The following is an 18,192-nucleotide window of genomic DNA, read 5'->3' as shown; positions in this document are numbered from 1 at the left end:
CATGCCTAACCCTTGCCCTAACTCAGACCGTCATTGAGGATACGAGATGTCGGAAGCTGAAGTTGCCCCAACCCCCGCCGCTGCCCCAGTCGCTGCCGCCGCTGGTTTCACCGTCGAGACCGCCGTCCAGGAAGTCCTCAAGCAGGGTAACTTCCAGAACGTCCTCTCCCGAGGTTTGAACGAGGCTGTCCGAGCCCTTGAGCGACGAGACGCCATCGTCTGGTAAGAAATCATATTCTTTCTCTCATCTTTACGCTTCCTCTAGCCTCTTGGCCGAGAACTGCGACGAAGGAAACTACGTCAAGCTCATCGAGGCTCTTGCCCGAGAACACTCCATCCCAATGCTCAAGATTGGTGACAACAAGACCCTCGGCGAGTGGGCTGGTCTCTGCAAGCGAGATCGGGAGGAGAACGCCCGAAAGGTAAGATTTCTTGTCAGGTGTTGGTTCTAACGATTTACAGGTTGTCGGATGCTCTTGCGTCGTCGTTCGATCCATCGAAGACTGCGAAGCATGGGACTTCCTCCAGGGACAGATCCGAACCCAGGCCTAATCAAATCGACTCAAACAAAAACTGTTCAAGTCTGCCACTAACGCTCCGATATGAATAAAATATTGTGATGCTGTAAATCTTGTTTTCATTTGCTCATTCATTATTTCAATTATCGATGCAGGATTATTTTAAGATTTCTTTATTGACAGGTTTCGAAAGCATTTTACCAGCAATCAGTTTGGCTCTCTTCGACAAAAGGTCGATCAACGGCATTGAGTTCAGTTGTATCGATCCACTCTTTTAGTCTAACGAGCTCATCCATGTCAGGCTCAGGAACTCGTGAAACAAAATGGATGCAGTAGTCGATGCTACCATTCTCATGTTCATCGCAATCGTACTCAATTGCCCAGTCTTCATCGAGGTAGATGACGTTCCAGCTGATTCCTGGAGGATCGTTCCATGGGAAGCTCTGGTAAAAGTTTCCATCAACCATTTCGTCGTTGGGATCGAGTCGACCGGTTATATTTGACCAGCGTCCTTCGATAGGGTCCTGCTTTCTTGATGTGTATGACACGCGCGCAGAAGAACCGATAGGCTTGAAATCGAATCCTGAGCAAACTGAGCCAAGCTGGAAAAGCCCGCCGCCGACAGTTTGATATCTAGCTTGCTCGTACCAGAAGCCGGACATGAGCTCCTGCGAGTAATTTTCTGCGGCAAGGGGATGTGAACATTGCAAAGCTAACGCTCCTGCGGTCAAAAAAAGTAAAGTTTTCATTTTGAATATTTCTGCTGAAGGAGCGAAGAGTTAAATAAGTTCAGTTAGGAAAACATTTTGTCTTTTTCGCACGGAGTAATGGTCGCGTAATCACGCTGAAATATTATGCAACTATTTATTCATCCGAGTTGAACAGATCGGGAGTCGAAGGCTGGGGTTATCGGTTTTGGAGCTTTTGAGTAGCGACGGAAGTTTGGATCCAGAGGAGTTTTTGCGAGAGGCTATTGATGGTTTTATTTATCAAAATCACTTTAGTTATCTAAGGTTATCATTTCCAACTTGGCAATCTTGGATTTAACCATTCCTTGAAAGACTCTTTGACAAGAGACTCCCGGACAAGCGACTTTTCAGAAGCGTGCTGAAAACATGAAACTTGACCAAAAGCAGCACAAAAGATCCGCGTCTTACCGTAATGTTCTTTGTCTCGTAAACTGCGCGGTGGTTCAGTGATGAGTTCATCCGTCGAGTGCGCTGATTATCGGGCCCTGCTTCTGGACGATTATCATAAGCACTGCAAAGAATTATTATTGACCTTAGGAACTAACGCAAATATTTGTGACAGTTATTAAGGCTATCGTTTGACACTTTTGACACTTTTGAGATTATTTTTCAACGTAAAGAAAATCAAACTGGGTGGTCAATTTTCTAATAATATTGTTATTATAACGTATAAAAATGACGTGATGAAGATTTAAATATTGATCGAGTATTGGTCTGATTACATCGAACCTGAAGGGATTCTCGGCGCTGTATTGTGGTCGGATCCGGTTTTTGAATCTTGACGGAGTTTTCGGTCGTGGCGATGGAAAAATCTCTTGCTTTGTTCCAGGTGCAATCTTGTGCCCAAACCAAGAGCCTGGCGGTTCTGGAAGAACTGGAGGCTTGCCGCGCCCTAAAAACTTAATTATTTCAATCGCTTCTCTTCAAAATTGAACAAAAACCAGTAGCTTTTTACCTTTCATATTATTGCATCTATCTCTCTCGGCTCCTAGCAACTCTGATGCTGAGTCAAAGTTTGCGACAGAACAAATTGGGAGCTTCAATTTGGACAAGTAATCCAATTTCGGAAACCATGCTGGAGCCATTTGCGCGCACAACAAAGACGCACTGCCATGCCTCCTTTGTGCGCCTTCTGAGCTTGTTTGTCAGAGCACTAGAAAAACAGTGAAGCTACAGGCTTTTCTTACTTTCAAGGAAGTTTTTTTATTACGTTTCATTTTTAAGTCGGTGCGCAGTATCTTTAATGCTCACAAATAAGCATTTTCGTGATCTCAAGACAAATTTTAACAAAAATACCCTCAATTTGCTGAAAAACTTTTCAAAAATGACTCCTTTGAGCCTCAAAGTTTGAGGAAATATTAAAGAATAAAAACAATTTTTTCATTCATTGTTCCGCGAGCGTCAGTAACCTTTGATGTAAGATATTGTTTCAAAATTATAATTGCAGTAATTAAATTCCCAACGCTTCCAGAAAATTTTCTTATTTTCAAAGCTGAGATAATGCACGTGTTTATATTTTTGACGAGTTTTTGCATGGCGAATCACGATGCGTTATGGGAAAAATATATTGTGGAAATAGAGAACACGAATTTTGCTGATTACGAAAATTTCGTTTCCGCTGAAGGCTTCACTTCTGAGGCATTTAGATATGGACCCATATTCACACGCTTTCTGATTCGTGGTGATCGAGATAAAATCGTCCAAAAAGACTTTGTTAAAACAATCGTTGATTATGAATCCTGTCATGTAAGTCAAAAAATTGATCGCTAAACGTAGGATTGCGGTTTTAGTATCCAGAATATCGGACAACTTCTCAGTCACAAAACTGCTTTTATGACAAAACAAATGAGAAAGAAATCAACCCCACCATTGTCTTATCTCCCCTTGTTACTTTATATAACGCAGATTCTGAGATCGCCATAACCCCGGCAAACGCATTTGACTTCAATGGACAAGCTATCGTAGCTCTCGACAACGTCTTCGGGATCACCTGTGAAAGTGCGCTCTCATCGAAATGGCGCCTATTTCAAGCTGACTTTCTGAAACTACGGAAATTGATAGAAATAATTACCGCAGATCCATCGTTGGGAATATTCAATTATCCATCTTACCGCTTCAAGATCGACTCATCTTTTACACATTGTCTCGAAAGCACTGGCGAGTTCTGCGAACATGCGTTTCCCAGAAAGCTTCTTTGCGAAGAGGTTGAGCCTTCCTTTGGCGCTGCTTGTGATCAAGAGAATGAAATAAATTTGTCATTTTCTGAAGATTCAGGACTAAGTTGAGAAAATTAAGACCATTGAGCTTGACTAAATTTCGATAACTTATAAAAGCGAATCTCACTTTACCACTCTTTGGCATCAACAATGACACGTGCTTCAATCAAACAGAAGAAATCCTTACAACAAAGAACTTTCAGCATCGTGCCTTCGGAGAACTAGAACCCTCGCGAAAAAATGTTGGGAACGGCATTAATATCAATTTGACGACAACTGATCTGCTTGGAGAGTGCGAATGGGCGTGTTTTGTAACAGAATCCTGTACTGGCTTTTCAGTATCAGCAATTTTCGAAATATGCGAGATCTTCTTTGAAGAGGATCTGCAAAGCACAATTTATGTCGGTTTCGAAGGTAAAAGAATCATCACTGGACCATATTTTGAATTCTCAAATCCTTGTTCGGGTTCGAAAGGCTCCGATGTAAATTATGACGACGATGACGATGGCGATGGAAGCGATCGGAATAACCAAACTTATGGCAATCATATTTCCGTGGACGAGGATGAGTTTTTCTTTGGCGACTTAAAAATACCAGAAAAGATATTTACTGATTTACTGATCCAAGAAAACAACGAGAAAGACGCGGCGATCATTTTTTTTAACGGAGAAAAATTTGATGCGGTCAACGACGACCTAAAATATCTTTGCATAAATGGCTTGAAACTTGAGTACATCAAAGATATCAATGGCATCTATGATTGTGACTGGTTCTTTGGAATCGGAGAAAATACAACTTTTACAGATGGCGATGAAGAGAAGGCATATTTCTTTCTTTCGACGGTGGTCGATTTTTTTGGCGAAGGTATTCTCGATTGTCTGGACTCAAAGAACTTTGTTTACGCCTGGAACGGAATAACAGGCGGCTATATTTGTGAAAATTACCATTTGAACTTCACCATCGAGTTAGAAAATCCATTTCTTTCCGAGCTCCATGTTATAACGCCCAAAAACGAATCAGCCGCGAATCTAACGAGCTTCATTAATGAGTTTGATACGATTTTTTACAAAAAAGACGACAATATTTTCGTGAATGTTGGCTGGCTCGATTTCGAAAGCGGAAAAGAGCGTTGTGATCAGAATGGAATGAGCCTCTTGAGCAAAATCAGTCAATTGGAAGACGTTATAGAACTTGTAACATCTAAAAATCTTGATGAAAATCGACGAATTTGGCTAAATCTGAAAAATGAGATTCTTGCTGACCCTATTTCTGGATTCAATTTGAATTCGAAGAACATTTTTGTCAACTACAATCAAAGCTTTTATTACCCAGAAGAGTCTGATTTCTCTAACTCCTGGTGCGTTGGCGCCTATTCGGACAATCAAGTCGATTTAGGTGTTGCTGATGGACTCAGATATTCCAGAACAGAATTTCTCTACAAACTCGATGATGCTCTGGTTCTTTCAGCGTCTTTGGGTGTCGATATTGTTACCGAATTAGAAGTTGACTTAGAAGATTTAAAGCTGTTTCTTGAGAAGAACCCTGATCGAGTTTATAAAGGCCAGGAATTTGAGGGATACAAATACTTCATCTTCAGCAAGTCAATTGAAGGCGGAAATTCTATTCAAACTGTGAGTACGAGTCTTCGACTCACTGATTTCGAGGGAATTGAAAACTTCTGCGGGGATTCTTTTGGATGTAGCCCGGATCCCGCTGACGAACAAAGAATGAAGGACGAAATTACAAATTCTACTCTCGAAGCTCTTCCTGGCAGAGACATCACCATCGATTTCAAAAGCTGGGCGCGTGGCTCTGTTGTTTGCGACTATGATATTGTCGAAACTGTTCCGCTTGCGCTAGTTACTGACACTTATGTCTCCCCGATGGATTCTTTTCTAGCGTCGATGTCGGTTTTTGACAAATTTGGAGTCGATAAAAACTTTACCGAAGGATTCACTCAGGCATCAGAAGTAATCGAGTGCAAGACGGGCTATTTTGCTTGCGACTTCGGAAATATTTTAAAACCCGGTGCACAAGTGAAGAAAAAGTCTGCTTGTTTACCTGATGTGCTCAAATGCGATGGAATCTTACAGTGTCCTACAGGTTTTGATGAAGACGGCTGCGCCAAAATAGAATTCCTAACTGATTCAATACCTCTCAAGCCCGAGGGAGAGTACGTTCTTTACGATGGTTATATTTGGCTAGCCTCTACCGATTTCAGCAACGCACATTATCCTGGAAGTTCTTTTCAATCATGGAATTTAAAAACAACTCCAGGGCTTGCTTTTCTTGCGTCATTTATCCACTTCAACACGGAATATGACCGTCATAGTGGATCTTGCGCTGATAAACTGGAATTCAAGCTTCTAAATGGAGAAGCTCTGTCTTTTGTTTACGAATTCTGCGGTGATATGGAGAGCGCATCTGTTCCATTTGTTCCTCCAAGATCTCTTCCGATTCTTTCGACTGAAGTAGAAATCGAATTCGAGTCTGATGCATTCACTGACTACGACGGTTTTCTCGTACGAATCGATATTGTTCCAGCGTCTCTTATTCAAGCGATGTTTCATATCAAAGGGTCAAACGGGGGAAAACGATTTGCGACAATCGACAGATTCCTGTTGAATGGGCGTGTGACGGTGAAATTGACTGTTCTTCTGGCGCTGACGAATCTGGTTGCTCGGTTGGCTCCCATCCCAAAAGACATCAGCACTGGTCAAACGATGGTCTGGAGAAACATTCCTTCCTTTATGGAGATTTTACCCCCATCGATTTGATTGAAAATGATCTTGAAGCGCTTGCTATATCAGAAAGAGCAGAAAAACTTGGACTTTCTAATGATACCTTCTCTTGTGGTAATTACACGATGCATGGCATCTTCGAATGCGACGGATTTGTTGACTGTTTACTTGCTGAGGATGAGCTCGCATGTACTGATACATTTCAAGAAGAGCTTGTTGACCTGGCTGAATCGAATTCGCTTCAAATGTTGGAGGGCGTCAGTCGATTGAAAGTGAGCTCACCTTTGACTTCAATATCGAGCGATGGTTTTCCAAATGAGAATCAGAAGAATTTTCGCTCTCTTCTATACTTATCTGGACCAGTAAATAGCATCTTCATCATCTACCCAATTCATTTCTATCTTCCGAGTGTAACTGGATGTCTCTCAAATCGTCTTGACATTCACGATGGTGGGTCTTTGACAGAAAACCTTATTTGGTCATTTTGTTCTTTGCCATCGAACATACCAGCCAAGATTACGACTAAGACAAATGAAATTGTTTTGAATCTCAAAATCGACTATGGTGACTCTGGAAAATTTCTATTTTTGATAAAAAATATCGAAGTCTCAGGCGCTTACAACGAAACAGAGCCAAGTTGTGAAAGTTGGCCTGTTCAATATTTAAGAGCTTATCCGAATTTGTTTATTAACTCGGACGATTCGACTTGTAAACCGTTTGCTGGAGATGATTATTGCTTCCAGAATGGAACGCTTGAATCCTGTTCCCAAGGTGTCTCGTTCGATTGCCCACCGACAACACATCAGTGCTCATCGGGAACACAGTGCGTTCCCTTCAGCAAGGTGTGTGATTTAATTCCAGATTGCCCAGCAAGAGATGATGAAGAATCCTGTCAATTTAACTCTGAAGCTTTTGAGATTCCAAATCTCGTGGACTCGGACGCTCGATTGAAGGCATTTACACCTAATGCTCAACAGAACGAGTTTATTCTGCTAGCCCTTTTTGATCTTTCAGCGAGCAATTCTACTGGAGAGCTGAATATTGACGGACAAAATATGAGCTTGAATAAAAACCTATTGTTTGTTAACGGAAATATTACATCTTTGGACATTGCTTCAGACGGTCATGAGCATATTCAGCTAATCAAAACTTACGAGAGCTATACCGTCCTCGATAATGTCTTTACAAACTCACTCACTGATCAGATCATGAACTACGAATCCGGGAAAACATATCTTTATAGCATTCAAAGAACACGATCATTTACTTTGTCCTTCAATCGCTACAATATTGAAGCTGTGAAATCATTCCGGGGAAATTCGGAATTTTGCGTTGACCAATTATTAGTTTTCGATGACGGAATACTCGTTGAAACCATCTGTGGCGAAGGCGAGGACTTTGAAATAGATATTTTGTCCGGCCAGGCGACAATTTTGCTTATTTCTGACAGGCCTGGCAAATATGATTTGAGGAACACGGATATGGATAGATTCATGTCTCTCGTTTTGAAAAACGAGCTCAATTGCTGTGCTGCGGACTGCGCAAGTAGAGTCACTTGTAGCTGTCCTGATGACACTGGGTTCTTTGTAGCGTCTGTTAGTGAAAATCAAGTGAAAAGAAGATCTCTCCAAAGCCAATTTGAAAGCGTTATTCTCAACATGGATTTTGTGAACTGCACACTTGGAGTTCCTTCTGAAGGCTGGACAAACTGGATGAGCGCTGTTACTCCAACAGGGATTCAACTCGCTGGCGTTTATGTTTCCGGCGGAGAAGAGGAGTCAACTTCTAACTTGCGGAATTATTATTCTTTTTGTCCATCCTCGAACATCATCAATGTTGAGTGCAGAGCGAAGAGTGGATCCCCTCTTCATAATTCCGTACAATGCTCAAAATCAGGTGTCTTCTGTCTCAACAGAAATCTAGCCGGAAATCTATGCGATGACCATGAGATTCGCTTCTTCTGCGTTTGCGATGTTCAAGCGACTTTTGAAAATACAACATCTTGTTCTGCAGGATGGGACACACCGCAAACTACCTCACTCGACCAATTAAGAACAGAGGATTTAGAATCAAGGCTAAAATTTCTTAGAGGGATCAATTGCATCAACCAAGCGGGAACTGATCTTAGCGACCTTGATCAAACTGGATTCAACCCGTCGTTTTCATGCAATCTGGCTGATGGATACAGATGTGCTCAAAAAGCTCCATGTCATCCATGCCCGCCTGTGCAAGTTAAACTCTGGAAAAGTTGCTCTGATGACGCAAATTTTACATATTTTGATGATCTGATCATATCGAATGAAACGTCAGTTGTCACTCAAGAAACATTTCTGGATCCAAAGCAATGCTACTCTTTCAGCGGCACTGATAGACTTCTTGGGAATGTTACAAAGGAAATTTGCGATGGAAATTGGTAAAAACATAGCTCAAAACAGATTTACTAAATGAATTTAAGCTGGGCAATCAGCTATTTTGACGACAAAAAGGGCCATGTTTGGGACGAGTTAGGATGTCAAAAGTCTGATTGTGTTCAACAATACAGTCAAAGTGACTGTTTCAGAGCAACTTCCGCCGGCAATGGTCAAATTTGCGTTCATTGCTGTACTACTGATTTATGCAATTACAATATCAGGATTGGTTTCATTTTAATTCGCAAAATCTGATTTTTTATTGTTGAAATTTCAAACTTGGAACCCAAAAAAGCTTCGATGATCCATTTTTGCGAAGAAATTCATCCTTGAAAACGAAATATCTGAGCTGCATTCTTGCTATCTTATATGCTTTGGTTTATAAATAAATATCTATAAAAATGAAAAAAATATTAAATGTAGATTTTTATTCGCGCCTCAGAAGAGAGAGAGAGAGTTCGAACAGCTAGAGTCTAGAATATGAATTCAGTCTTTGAACTTCGCAGTTTCTTGTCAGAGTAGGTCACAGATTGAGGTTAGACGGATTTATCTTCTTTGAGGTTAGGGGTTAGAGAAGTCTGTCGAGGATGAGAAGGGATCAGATGAAGAGAATGAAGACTAAAATAGAGTTCTTTTAGAATTCAAATCAACAATTTTACCGATGAAGAATCGTAGGCCATTCCGCATTTGTGCTCGCATTCCTGGAGGAAATCGAGCTCTTCCGCAGCCCAGTTTGGTCTGGTTCGGAGAGATTTGATCATCGTGCTATCTTCTTGCCAATCTTCGAGGTTGTGGAATTCGCGGTTTTCCCGAATCTTGACCACTTGAACCATGTCGAAAGTTTGCTTCAGTCGGTCGATTTCCGTCTAAATGGAACCTATATTTTCAAATAAAAAGTCACTTTACCTGTTTCTTGCGCCAAGCATCACGATGCTCGCCATCAGAAATCAAGACAAGAACATTGTATTGATTCTCGGAGAGCTGGGCGAGATTGTCGTCGTGGAAATCCATCATTGCGGTCGTAGCCTGAACCATCCCATGAGCATGTCTGTATAACGCTAACCTCACCTTGTATGTATTAGTTGTGGTGTTGAACTGTCGCCAACGAGCAAGTTCGTCTCGAAGCTCAGTTGAGGATCGCCTTTGAGGATCACATCCCATCGGCCACCATTTTTGTTGAACGATTTCGTGATTCGCGGCATACTTGAAGGATCATAGTTAACGAGCGCCAAGACTTTAATAAGCACCTGCATGACAGCGACGTTGGAAATTCCGGGGCGCGACTCAAGATCAAGCTCGTCAATCACCGCCGAAACCCAGTCTCGGACAGTTTTCCATTCTCCTCCATTTGGTCGGCCCGTAACGGAGTCTACAAAGAACATGATACGAAGATGCTTGTTTTTTATACCTGATCCATCAATAATAAAGGCCAGATTCAATGCCTTGCACGGAGAATCGTAAATTTCAGATGGGTTGCTTGGATTTGGCCCATCGACATCAGTTCTATCAAAATCGCTCCCCATTTCAGCGGGGTTGATCGGGTTAAACTCGCCGAAAACATTTGGGCAAAGTGCAGGCTCTGGCGAAGTTTCAAACTCTCGTTCTTCGAAAGGACAAGGATTTTCGCATCTGATGTCGTCACACTCCATGTCCATGATGAAAGAATCGATAGCATTGACAGCTTGTTCTACTGAAATTATTTTTTAACTCGTGATATTTTGTTTTTAATTACATTGAGTTCCATCCACAAAGTTAGAAAGTTTTTGATCCTTGATTCGGTTCAAAAAAACAGCGTCAGGGGCAGTAGGATCATGCGATTTGAAGCTTGGAGCATCCACTGATACAGGAATGACTTTTACTTCAAAGTCTTGCTTGATTCCATCAATTGTCTTCATGATTCCGACTCGCGAGTCCATTGAGTGCCCATTAGAGTGCAAGATGAGAACTTTTTCCGTCTACCAAATTATTAATTTTCAGGATAAAAAAAGTAAAAACCTTATTGGTGAAAATTCCAAGCCGATCACGGTCGGACTGAGACATCGATTCAAATTGAAAAGTCTTTCTTGCTTCATCGATACCAGTAGTTAACTTTGTGCCCATGCCCTTAAACTGTTCAAATGGCAAATTCTTAAGGTTTTCCTTGAAGTCATTGAGGCTTTTATTGGGAGTGTTTATAAGCTTAGTCGATGAAAGGTCACAACGGAAATAATTGGTGTGACCACAAAAAGACCCGGACCGGTTACCGCAGGTGGCCATATAAATCCACTTCCCTAACTTTATCGGCTGCGTCTCCGTTGAACTCGACAAAATGAGTAGATGTCACGGCAATTTCATTGAACTAAGTGCGGTCTAACAGTAATTCTGACAACTTAATTATCGCTAAGTAGGAAATTACGCCCTAGCTAAAGATAGAAACGCAATAAAGTATTTTGTCAGGAATCTTATTAAACTGTCCTGAACAACAGACAGTCTGACTTTTTGACCGCGAGCGTCAGAGTCAGGAATGAGCTTGTCAGCAGTAGCAGCGATGAACTCCTTGGATATCTCCATTCGGAGCGGGTCGCAGTGGCACATGTCGATGGCAAAGATGATGTCCACTGGGCAAGGAATCTTCGGGCAGTTCTGACACTCATCTCGGGTAACTCCTGCGAGAGCCTCTGTATTTTCACAGGAGAAATCGCAGTCACAGTCGCACCATTCACAAGCTCGCTCATGGCAGACAAAAGACTCTTGGACAATTTTTCGGATTTCCTTTGCAGCCCAAAACTGTTTTCGTCCACTACCATCAAGAACCATATTGTTAGTCATGTCACTCAGTAGCTGCTTGTGGGGGCAGAGAGGTCCGTCGCAGTTATCGTAAAGAGCATCAGCTGTGACGGAAACGACTTTTGGCCCCGGGAACTTGTTCACGACGTCAAGCACTTCAGTGTCACTGGATTGCGAAAGACCATTCGAGTACAAAACCAACAATGCCCTTCTCTTCAGATCGTGGTCAAATTGTTTCATCGCGAATTCTACCCCGGTATGGAGGAAAGTTCCCCGCCCATAGAAGTCGATGAGGTCGTGATTGTCCAATATTTGGTAAACATCCTCCAACGTCCATGTCGGATCCCAATCAGCAAGTGAAAATGCAACTTCCGAGACCTCATTGAAGAGCACGACGCTTAATCGGAAATCATCGACCTTTTCTTGGAATTCTTCAGTCAAGTGCGTGACAAACTCGATTGTCTTGATCCATCGGCTGTTATCACAGTGGCAGACATCAAGAGCAACGACAACGTCGACCGGACACGTTACTTTTTTCTCTACACAGCAGTTTTTGCAAAGACACTCTGGTGGTGCATCACAGCTCTCCCAACAGACATCAGTGTCGTCTCCAAGATCTTTTCTTTCGCCAGTGACGAGAGACATTGGCTTGACCTCGCTCTCTCCGAAAAAGTCATTATCATAAGATGGAGCATCATTGAGAAAATCATCTCTGTCGAAGACAAATGCTTCAGAATTTCCGACTCGCTGAGGCTCATCCCCCTGGTAGTCCATAAAAGATGGGTCCCAATACGGCCCCTTATAAATGAATTATATTTAATGGATGTAATTTCTCATACCTTATCAATGAGATCCTTCCAGTCGACTCTTGCTCTCCTGCTTATCCTTTCAAAAACATTCGCCGAGCTTGCAACAGCTGCAAGCAGCGCGTACTTCCTCATCTTTCGTCGGTTCAAACTCTTTCGTCCTGATGCCAATGCCTCTTACAGAAATCCTTGTTTATAAGCAGTGCAATGCCAAAACAAAATTCACCTTGGCCGGCTGAATGCAATCGGTAGGTGGCGCGTGGAAAGCTGCTCTCGTAAAATGCACTTTCTGCGAGCTCGTAAAGCAAAGTGATGATTTTTGTCTCTGGAAGGACGAAATCGACGCAGCGGTCGCTGTTGGCAGTTTCGGTGAGCTTGGCAGGCTAACAATGAACGCACACATTTCCCACAGCCACTTTACAAAGCCGAAATTTTCACAAAAGCGGTCGAAAATGACCATGACACTCGTCCGCTTAGCTGTGCAAACCACGCGTGGATCAGAGTCGAGCACTTCTGATATTGACAAAAGGCTTTCTTTCGAAAAATGCCCTCGTCTTCGATATCCGTAGTTAAACACGGGTAAAGAGGCTTTTGCTGATTACACTTCCTTTTAGGAACTTATAGTTAAAGACTGTAGTTTTCTTCATTTTTATTTTCACTTTATTTACAGAAATTTAAATAACATTCTATTTTGGAACAGTACCAAAAGCACCAGTGTCTGCGATGATTGTGATAACAAGAACGACTAAATAGCATCCAACGAATACTGGGCCAACCCACTTCGGGAAGCGGAAGTTATAGCAGATTAGCACACCTATTCCCATAAACAGAGATAATTCTACCGCGGCTGCCATAGAAAGCTCGATCGCTGTTAGATCGAGTGGAACTGGTACACCGTTCGTCAGATTGGCGATGGTGCAACTATGATAGTGAGGCGCAATTCAAAGCAAATAAAAGCATACCTCAAACCAACACCTATCAGGAGGTTCATTAGGGGCCCTGCGTAAATTGCACCCATCGCTGTCTCAACCTTTCCAATTTTGCTGAGTCCGAAATCGGCCACAAAATCGCCGATCGAATTTGCTGGCGCGAGAATGAGAATACCCATTATCGTTGTATTTACATTCCAAAATACGCCGAATGCAGTCAAAATATTCACGACTAGAAAGAAGTTAACATAGAGTTTATGAGACAAAACTGTGGACTTACTTTCATTTGCCTCTACATAAATCCAAAGAATGCTCATCACAAAGCCGATGAAAGAGTAAATTGGATAATAGACAGGAGCTGTGTCGAGCTTGGCAGTGAAAAAGACTGCAGTTGTTAAGACAATCGAGACAAGTAAAACTATCACAATCACAGGCATCGGTCCAACAAAAGCCGTCTTATATTGATACGTGAAGAGCCAGATGAAAATTGGAATCTAAAATAATTTTCAAAAATTGCTACTTTATCAAATCTTACCAAAAATGTTTGCATCAGAGTGAGGGGCAAATTCCAGCTTTTATTGAGGTCATCGCCGTCCAAAATCGGGGTCGTCATCTTCATCAGCCAAATAACAGGGGAACACACTCCGTTGAAGATTTTCTGCATGAGAGAAAATTCTTTCCATTCCTCTGCGGGAAAAACTTTGAGGGCTTCTATTGCTTCCGATTTCCACGTTACCTCCATGATATCGCTAATGATGTCATCGTCTGAGCTGTCCTCGTTGATTTCATTTATTTCCACTAAGTTTACTCTCAGAGGAGGTTAGTTGTACATTAACTTACCCGCATCGATTCTTTCCTGGTCATCATCTATTTCTGCATCTTCGTCATCAACATTCCAAACAAGTTGTTCCTGATCGGGCGCATGTTTACGCTTCCACACGCTCATGCCAATAACCGTCAGAATATAAACCCCATAAAGACACAAGAATCCGACAGAGTCAAGAAGACGTATTTCACGATTCCAGAGGCAAATAAACAACCAGTAAATCGCCCATATACTGAAAATGATGTCGCGGAAAGTTGCGAGCGGCGGGAGACGACATCCTGACGCAATCTTTATTTATGTTTAATTATTTTCATTCTCAAAAAGATTTGAATCGCTAAAAAGCAAAAACACTTTCCCAAACACAAGCTCCAGTTACCAAAAGTCGGATAAAAGCTCCAGCACCAAGGAGGGCTCCAATCGCTAAGGAAGAAGATTCTGCAGTTGCACTAGTAAAAGCAGCCATTGCTCCAAAAATATCAGGGGCTCCGTTCCCGAGAGCAACAAAAGTGACACCTTTTAACTCACTTATGACTTTTCTAACGAATGTCTCACCGGCAATATTTTCCGAAATCTTCAGAGCTTTAGATATCCAATCTAAGCAAGGAACAAAAAAGGAGTCTGCAGATATCCCTATCATCGCGAAAAGATACATTAGCCACATTATGTAGATAAAATAAACTCCACCAAGCCATTTAGCAGATTCGGTAGTCGGAAATGCACAGAAACCGGTTGTTATATAATCAACGAAACCTTCGTCTTGATCGCATGATGGTTCTGCCAGGGAGAAATTGCACCATTCTTACAAAAGTTTTTTTGGCATATCATCTGGTTACCTACCTGTATGATTATGATGACGAAAATCTCTACAATCGCTCATTTCCTCACAAATTTCAGATGAAAATGAATTCAGCAAACGTCTCCTTGAACCTCAGGGGCCCTGAGAGTCTTTAATGATATCGTTGTTAATCTCGTAACGAGATTCTCTTTCGTCTTCTTCTATTATCTCTCGGTGTGTTTATGCGGCGATTCGCCCGGCAAACTTGTGAAAATTGTGTTGTTTGGTTTTACGCAAAACCAGAAGAAAACTTCTCAATAAAACGTATTGACCATCGCTGATTTCATTTCGGCAAAAATATCAATTATTTTATTCAATCGCTTTGAACAGCGGGGAGTTCTTGAGATTAAATTAATAATCTCTCAAGCATGAAGCCTACTGAAGTTATCTTAAAATACACATAAGTAGGAATGGGAAAAGTCTTTCTTTTCGTAGGACAAAGGAAACAAACTCTGACTGGTGAGTTTTTTTACGAGGCCAAAGAGATGAGTATAATCTGTTCTGAAGGCCTTTTTACGAACTCGAACTCATAATTATAGGCGGCCACGAATTTCCATGAGATGAGGTCAAATAAAATTAAAGCAGAAGACATTCATAAAGAATAATTTGTTTATTGAGAAATAGAATCGATCAGTCGTTTCAACAGTTTTTCTGCGCGTTGCCCTTGAAAATCCATTTTGCTCCCTTTTTAGTAATTTTGCACATGATTTGAGTCTTGGGGTGGAAGCCGTCGCCAGAGTTGCACTTTCGTCTTCCCCAAAGAACGATCTTTGGATCAGAGCTTGTCTGCGAGAAGTCAAATGCAGCCGAGAAGTCGATGCCATTCCATTTAGCGTTGTCGGGTGCGTTTTCCTGAGATAAATAATTTTCCGCATTTGATTGATGGCTAGAGTTAACTAATAACCACGCTGTGCTAGGAAACGATAGAGCAATAAAACTTGAATTGGTATAATTACGTATACAAAACCAAGATTCAATTACGATTGAGCGCATGAATTACCGTGACAAGGGAGACGTCACAAGGTCCGACCACCGGCTCGCATGTATTTTCTTCTTGCGAAATCTTCGTGTTGATCGCGAATGCTTGGTTCTTAGCAACGATGCACTCTGCGAAAACAGCTCGTTTTCGGTCTGGGCAGTTTAACTGGCAAATTCGTTTTGCCTTCTTGTTTTGACAGGTCCAAGCTAATGAACTAATTTAAAAATTATCTAGCGATGTTACTTACTTCCATCGGTAGGTGTCAAATCGGGTCCAACTTCTTCACAGAGCGAGCAGTCAGCTTTAGCCTTTACTTTATCGCTCGGAGCTTTCCAGTCGCCTGTTTTTTCAGCGAGGCATTTTGAACGAGCTCCAGTGGGGATTCCATAGTCGCAAATCCATCGACAGTTGTCATCTTCTTCATTTCCATCACAGCTCCAAGAACCGTTTGTTAATCCGAAGCTAGAAGTCAGGGGCGGACATGTTGGGGAAGAGGACGAGGTTGTTGTCGTTGTTGTTGTTGTCGTCGTAGTTGTTGTAGCCTCCGTTGTCGTAGTCGTTGTACTTGTCGCTTGTGTCGTTGTTGTCGTTTTTGATGTGGAAGTTGTGGTAGCTTCTGTTGTTGTTGTAGTTGTTGTTGTACTCGTCGTTGTTGTAGTTGGCGAAGTTGTTGTCGTTTTGGTTGTAGTAGCTTCTGTTGTTGTCGTCGTCGTTGTAGTTGTGAAAGCTTAATTCAGAAACGTTTAATATTGACAATATTATATTGTCAAATTTTTTAGTAATATTTTTCCAGAACAAATATCTCTAACGCGTTCTCTTCTTGAAAAAGAATATCAGAAGGCGCCAGAAACTCTATCTTGTCGTATTTTCATTTCTGAGAGAAAAGAAAAGTGATTTTTCTAAAAACGGAAACTTCTTTATATAGGGGGCAAAATTACGCACATCGTTAAAGCTTGAGATTTAATAGCTTGCGTCACAAAAATCAAACTATTTTCCATTGAAAATAGCGCTTTTAATATTTTTTCTCATATCGACTATTAGATTTCGATCGTGCGATGGACACCTGCATTTAAGGTACCTTAGATTCAGTTGATAACACCTTCGCACCTGTTTTTACCGTATAAAAGTCGAGCTGCACTTCTTCTCACCAGAACAAAAATATAAACAGAAAATGGTTTTCTTCAAAATTATTCTTCTCCACTTCGCAGTTGCCGTGATAAAGGACAGGAAGGAGGTCGAGAACACGACCTCTACTACAACGACATCGACGGCTACTACGACAACTACCACTACAACGACCACAACTGCGACTCCCGTTAGCTTGGACTCCCTCTTCTCAGCCCTTGATGTGCCAAAGAAGAAGTTCTCTTCATTCTTGGATCGCTCAACGAGAGTATCGGCCGCGATTTCCCTCGAAAATTACTCTCACTGGACTATCCACAATCTCGGCCACTTCCGCGTGTCCGGTCGTCTTACATCTGATTCCGGAAATCTCAATCCAGGTAGCGCGTCATTCATTTCGGCAAAGAAAAAATGGGGTCTCTATGGCGCCCAGATTCAGCTCAAGTATTTCTTCGACCCTTGCGAAGCTACCTCCAATGATGTCGATCTAACTGTTTGCTCTAAGAACGACCTCTCTTATTTGGACATTATGTTCGATCTTCCGTACAATTTCAACTTTTACAGTAACGTTCTGGCAACCATGCTCTGCAAGAAAACAGGAGAAAAGAACCTGTGTCCTCGAGATGTCGACAGTCTTGCAACAGGACCTGGCTACATGCTCTATCACAACCACAATCGACTGTCTCGTAAAATTTTCAAGAAGAAGAAGGAGGCCTTCCTCAACGAAGATGATCATCTTATTCTTCGTGCCTCAATGACGCCAGAGCACAACTCCATCATCAAGATTCAAATCTTTCCGAAAAAATACCACGCGCTGGATACCAAAATCATCCGAAAAATTTCAAGCGAAGATTACTTCGAATTTTTAGAGAGTTTGAAACAAGTGGATGGTCCCGAAGAAACAACTCAAAAACCAAAACGCACAACTCGAGCGACAATGAGCCAGTCGGAAATGCCAAGAAGTCGTCTTGGTAAATAACCTCTGAAAACTTCTGAAAACCTGTAGAATCATTCTTTCCTTCAATAAATCAATGCAAAATTTCATTGACTGGGTTTAACTATTGAAACAGTTTTGCACTAGGCATGAGAAATAAGCGCGAAGATTTCGTGTCTTGAAAAGTGACAACGACTATTCTTTCGTCTCTATGAATCTGGGAGAAGTGAGTTATTTCTCTCGTGTCAAGAGCGGAAAACAGTCGTTCTTCACCTCGACCGGAATTGGCAGATATTTATTCGGCCCTTTATCACGTGGTATATATCAGTTATGTCTGGCTAATCAATAGACTGACGGTAAAAA

The 18,192-nt window shown here is 41.8% G+C and overlaps 6 protein-coding genes across 9 annotated transcripts in view; 1 reads left to right on the top strand and 5 right to left on the bottom strand.

Moving 5' to 3' along the window:
• The window catches only part of LOC145699176 (small ribosomal subunit protein eS12-like), a 129,364-nt gene that overhangs the window by 46,270 nt on the left and 64,902 nt on the right, over positions 1 to 18,192 (top strand). For 2 of the 4 annotated variants that reach the window (XM_081776437.1, XM_081776438.1), the window contains exons 2-4: positions 27 to 222; positions 266 to 422; positions 463 to 570. In XM_081776437.1, the coding sequence (XP_081632563.1) occupies positions 47 to 222; positions 266 to 422; positions 463 to 552 (423 nt within the window). In that variant the 5' untranslated portion in view covers positions 27 to 46 and the 3' untranslated portion in view covers positions 553 to 570. Of the gene's footprint in view, positions 1 to 26; positions 223 to 265; positions 423 to 462; positions 630 to 18,192 lie in introns of those variants that run through there. The other 2 variants (XM_081776439.1, XM_081776436.1) reach the window with 2 other exon arrangements.
• Positions 1,355 to 2,372, bottom strand: LOC145699173 (uncharacterized). Its single transcript, XM_081776433.1, has 5 exons — positions 2,223 to 2,372; positions 1,997 to 2,159; positions 1,676 to 1,778; positions 1,574 to 1,625; positions 1,355 to 1,490 (listed from the first exon to the last, which is right to left on the bottom strand). The coding sequence occupies exons 1-5, from the start codon at positions 2,350 to 2,352 to the stop codon at positions 1,387 to 1,389; spliced, it is 552 nt and encodes a 183-aa protein (XP_081632559.1). The 5' UTR covers positions 2,353 to 2,372; the 3' UTR covers positions 1,355 to 1,386.
• LOC145699161 (uncharacterized) lies at positions 9,076 to 10,966 on the bottom strand. Its single transcript, XM_081776418.1, has 8 exons — positions 10,628 to 10,966; positions 10,365 to 10,587; positions 10,041 to 10,322; positions 9,880 to 10,001; positions 9,701 to 9,835; positions 9,539 to 9,658; positions 9,292 to 9,498; positions 9,076 to 9,250 (listed from the first exon to the last, which is right to left on the bottom strand). Exons 1-8 carry the CDS (start codon positions 10,886 to 10,888, stop codon positions 9,194 to 9,196), a joined length of 1,407 nt encoding a protein of 468 aa, XP_081632544.1. The 5' UTR covers positions 10,889 to 10,966; the 3' UTR covers positions 9,076 to 9,193.
• Positions 11,024 to 12,743, bottom strand: LOC145698391 (uncharacterized). Its single transcript, XM_081775594.1, has 2 exons — positions 12,238 to 12,743; positions 11,024 to 12,196 (listed from the first exon to the last, which is right to left on the bottom strand). The coding sequence occupies exons 1-2, from the start codon at positions 12,337 to 12,339 to the stop codon at positions 11,024 to 11,026; spliced, it is 1,275 nt and encodes a 424-aa protein (XP_081631720.1). The 5' UTR covers positions 12,340 to 12,743.
• LOC145698390 (mitochondrial sodium/calcium exchanger protein-like) lies at positions 12,891 to 15,310 on the bottom strand. Its single transcript, XM_081775593.1, has 8 exons — positions 14,797 to 15,310; positions 14,512 to 14,757; positions 14,309 to 14,472; positions 13,974 to 14,247; positions 13,669 to 13,931; positions 13,414 to 13,627; positions 13,167 to 13,365; positions 12,891 to 13,125 (listed from the first exon to the last, which is right to left on the bottom strand). Exons 1-8 carry the CDS (start codon positions 14,834 to 14,836, stop codon positions 12,891 to 12,893), a joined length of 1,635 nt encoding a protein of 544 aa, XP_081631719.1. The 5' UTR covers positions 14,837 to 15,310.
• LOC145698389 (uncharacterized) lies at positions 15,390 to 16,645 on the bottom strand. Its single transcript, XM_081775592.1, has 4 exons — positions 16,618 to 16,645; positions 16,021 to 16,500; positions 15,795 to 15,979; positions 15,390 to 15,646 (listed from the first exon to the last, which is right to left on the bottom strand). The coding sequence occupies exons 1-4, from the start codon at positions 16,643 to 16,645 to the stop codon at positions 15,434 to 15,436; spliced, it is 906 nt and encodes a 301-aa protein (XP_081631718.1). The 3' UTR covers positions 15,390 to 15,433.

Source organism: Oikopleura dioica, chromosome 2 (assembly GCF_907165135.1).
Source record: "Oikopleura dioica chromosome 2, OKI2018_I68_1.0, whole genome shotgun sequence".
NCBI classification, from domain to species: domain Eukaryota; kingdom Metazoa; phylum Chordata; class Appendicularia; order Copelata; family Oikopleuridae; genus Oikopleura; species Oikopleura dioica.
The sequence above is the reverse complement of the archived record's forward strand: the minus strand, read 5'-3'. Positions and strand labels throughout refer to the sequence as shown.

Coding starts and splice junctions, on each gene's coding strand:
- LOC145699173 (XM_081776433.1), bottom strand. CDS start 2,352: ATGGCTCCAGCATGGTTTCCGAAATTGGATTACTTGTCCAAATTGAAG. Junction 1,779..1,996: donor AGCGCCGAGAATCCCTTCAG/GTTCGATGTAAT, acceptor AATTCTTTGCAG/TGCTTATGATAATCGTCCAG. Junction 1,491..1,573: donor TCTTGTCAAAGAGTCTTTCA/AGGAATGGTTAA, acceptor AAAACCATCAAT/AGCCTCTCGCAAAAACTCCT.
- LOC145699161 (XM_081776418.1), bottom strand. CDS start 10,888: ATGGCCACCTGCGGTAACCGGTCCGGGTCTTTTTGTGGTCACACCAAT. Junction 10,323..10,364: donor CTTTGTGGATGGAACTCAAT/GTAATTAAAAAC, acceptor AAATAATTTCAG/TAGAACAAGCTGTCAATGCT. Junction 9,251..9,291: donor TGGCCTACGATTCTTCATCG/GTAAAATTGTTG, acceptor ACTCTATTTTAG/TCTTCATTCTCTTCATCTGA.
- LOC145698391 (XM_081775594.1), bottom strand. CDS start 12,339: ATGAGGAAGTACGCGCTGCTTGCAGCTGTTGCAAGCTCGGCGAATGTT. Junction 12,197..12,237: donor GGAAGGATCTCATTGATAAG/GTATGAGAAATT, acceptor TTCATTTATAAG/GGGCCGTATTGGGACCCATC.
- LOC145698390 (XM_081775593.1), bottom strand. CDS start 14,836: ATGAGCGATTGTAGAGATTTTCGTCATCATAATCATACAG. Junction 14,758..14,796: donor TCGTCATCATAATCATACAG/GTAGGTAACCAG, acceptor AACTTTTGTAAG/AATGGTGCAATTTCTCCCTG. Junction 13,932..13,973: donor CCAGGAAAGAATCGATGCGG/GTAAGTTAATGT, acceptor GAGTAAACTTAG/TGGAAATAAATGAAATCAAC.
- LOC145698389 (XM_081775592.1), bottom strand. CDS start 16,645: ATGAAAATACGACAAGATAGAGTTTCTG. Junction 16,501..16,617: donor ACGACAAGATAGAGTTTCTG/GCGCCTTCTGAT, acceptor TTCTGAATTAAG/CTTTCACAACTACAACGACG. Junction 15,647..15,794: donor GTGACGTCTCCCTTGTCACG/GTAATTCATGCG, acceptor TATTTATCTCAG/GAAAACGCACCCGACAACGC.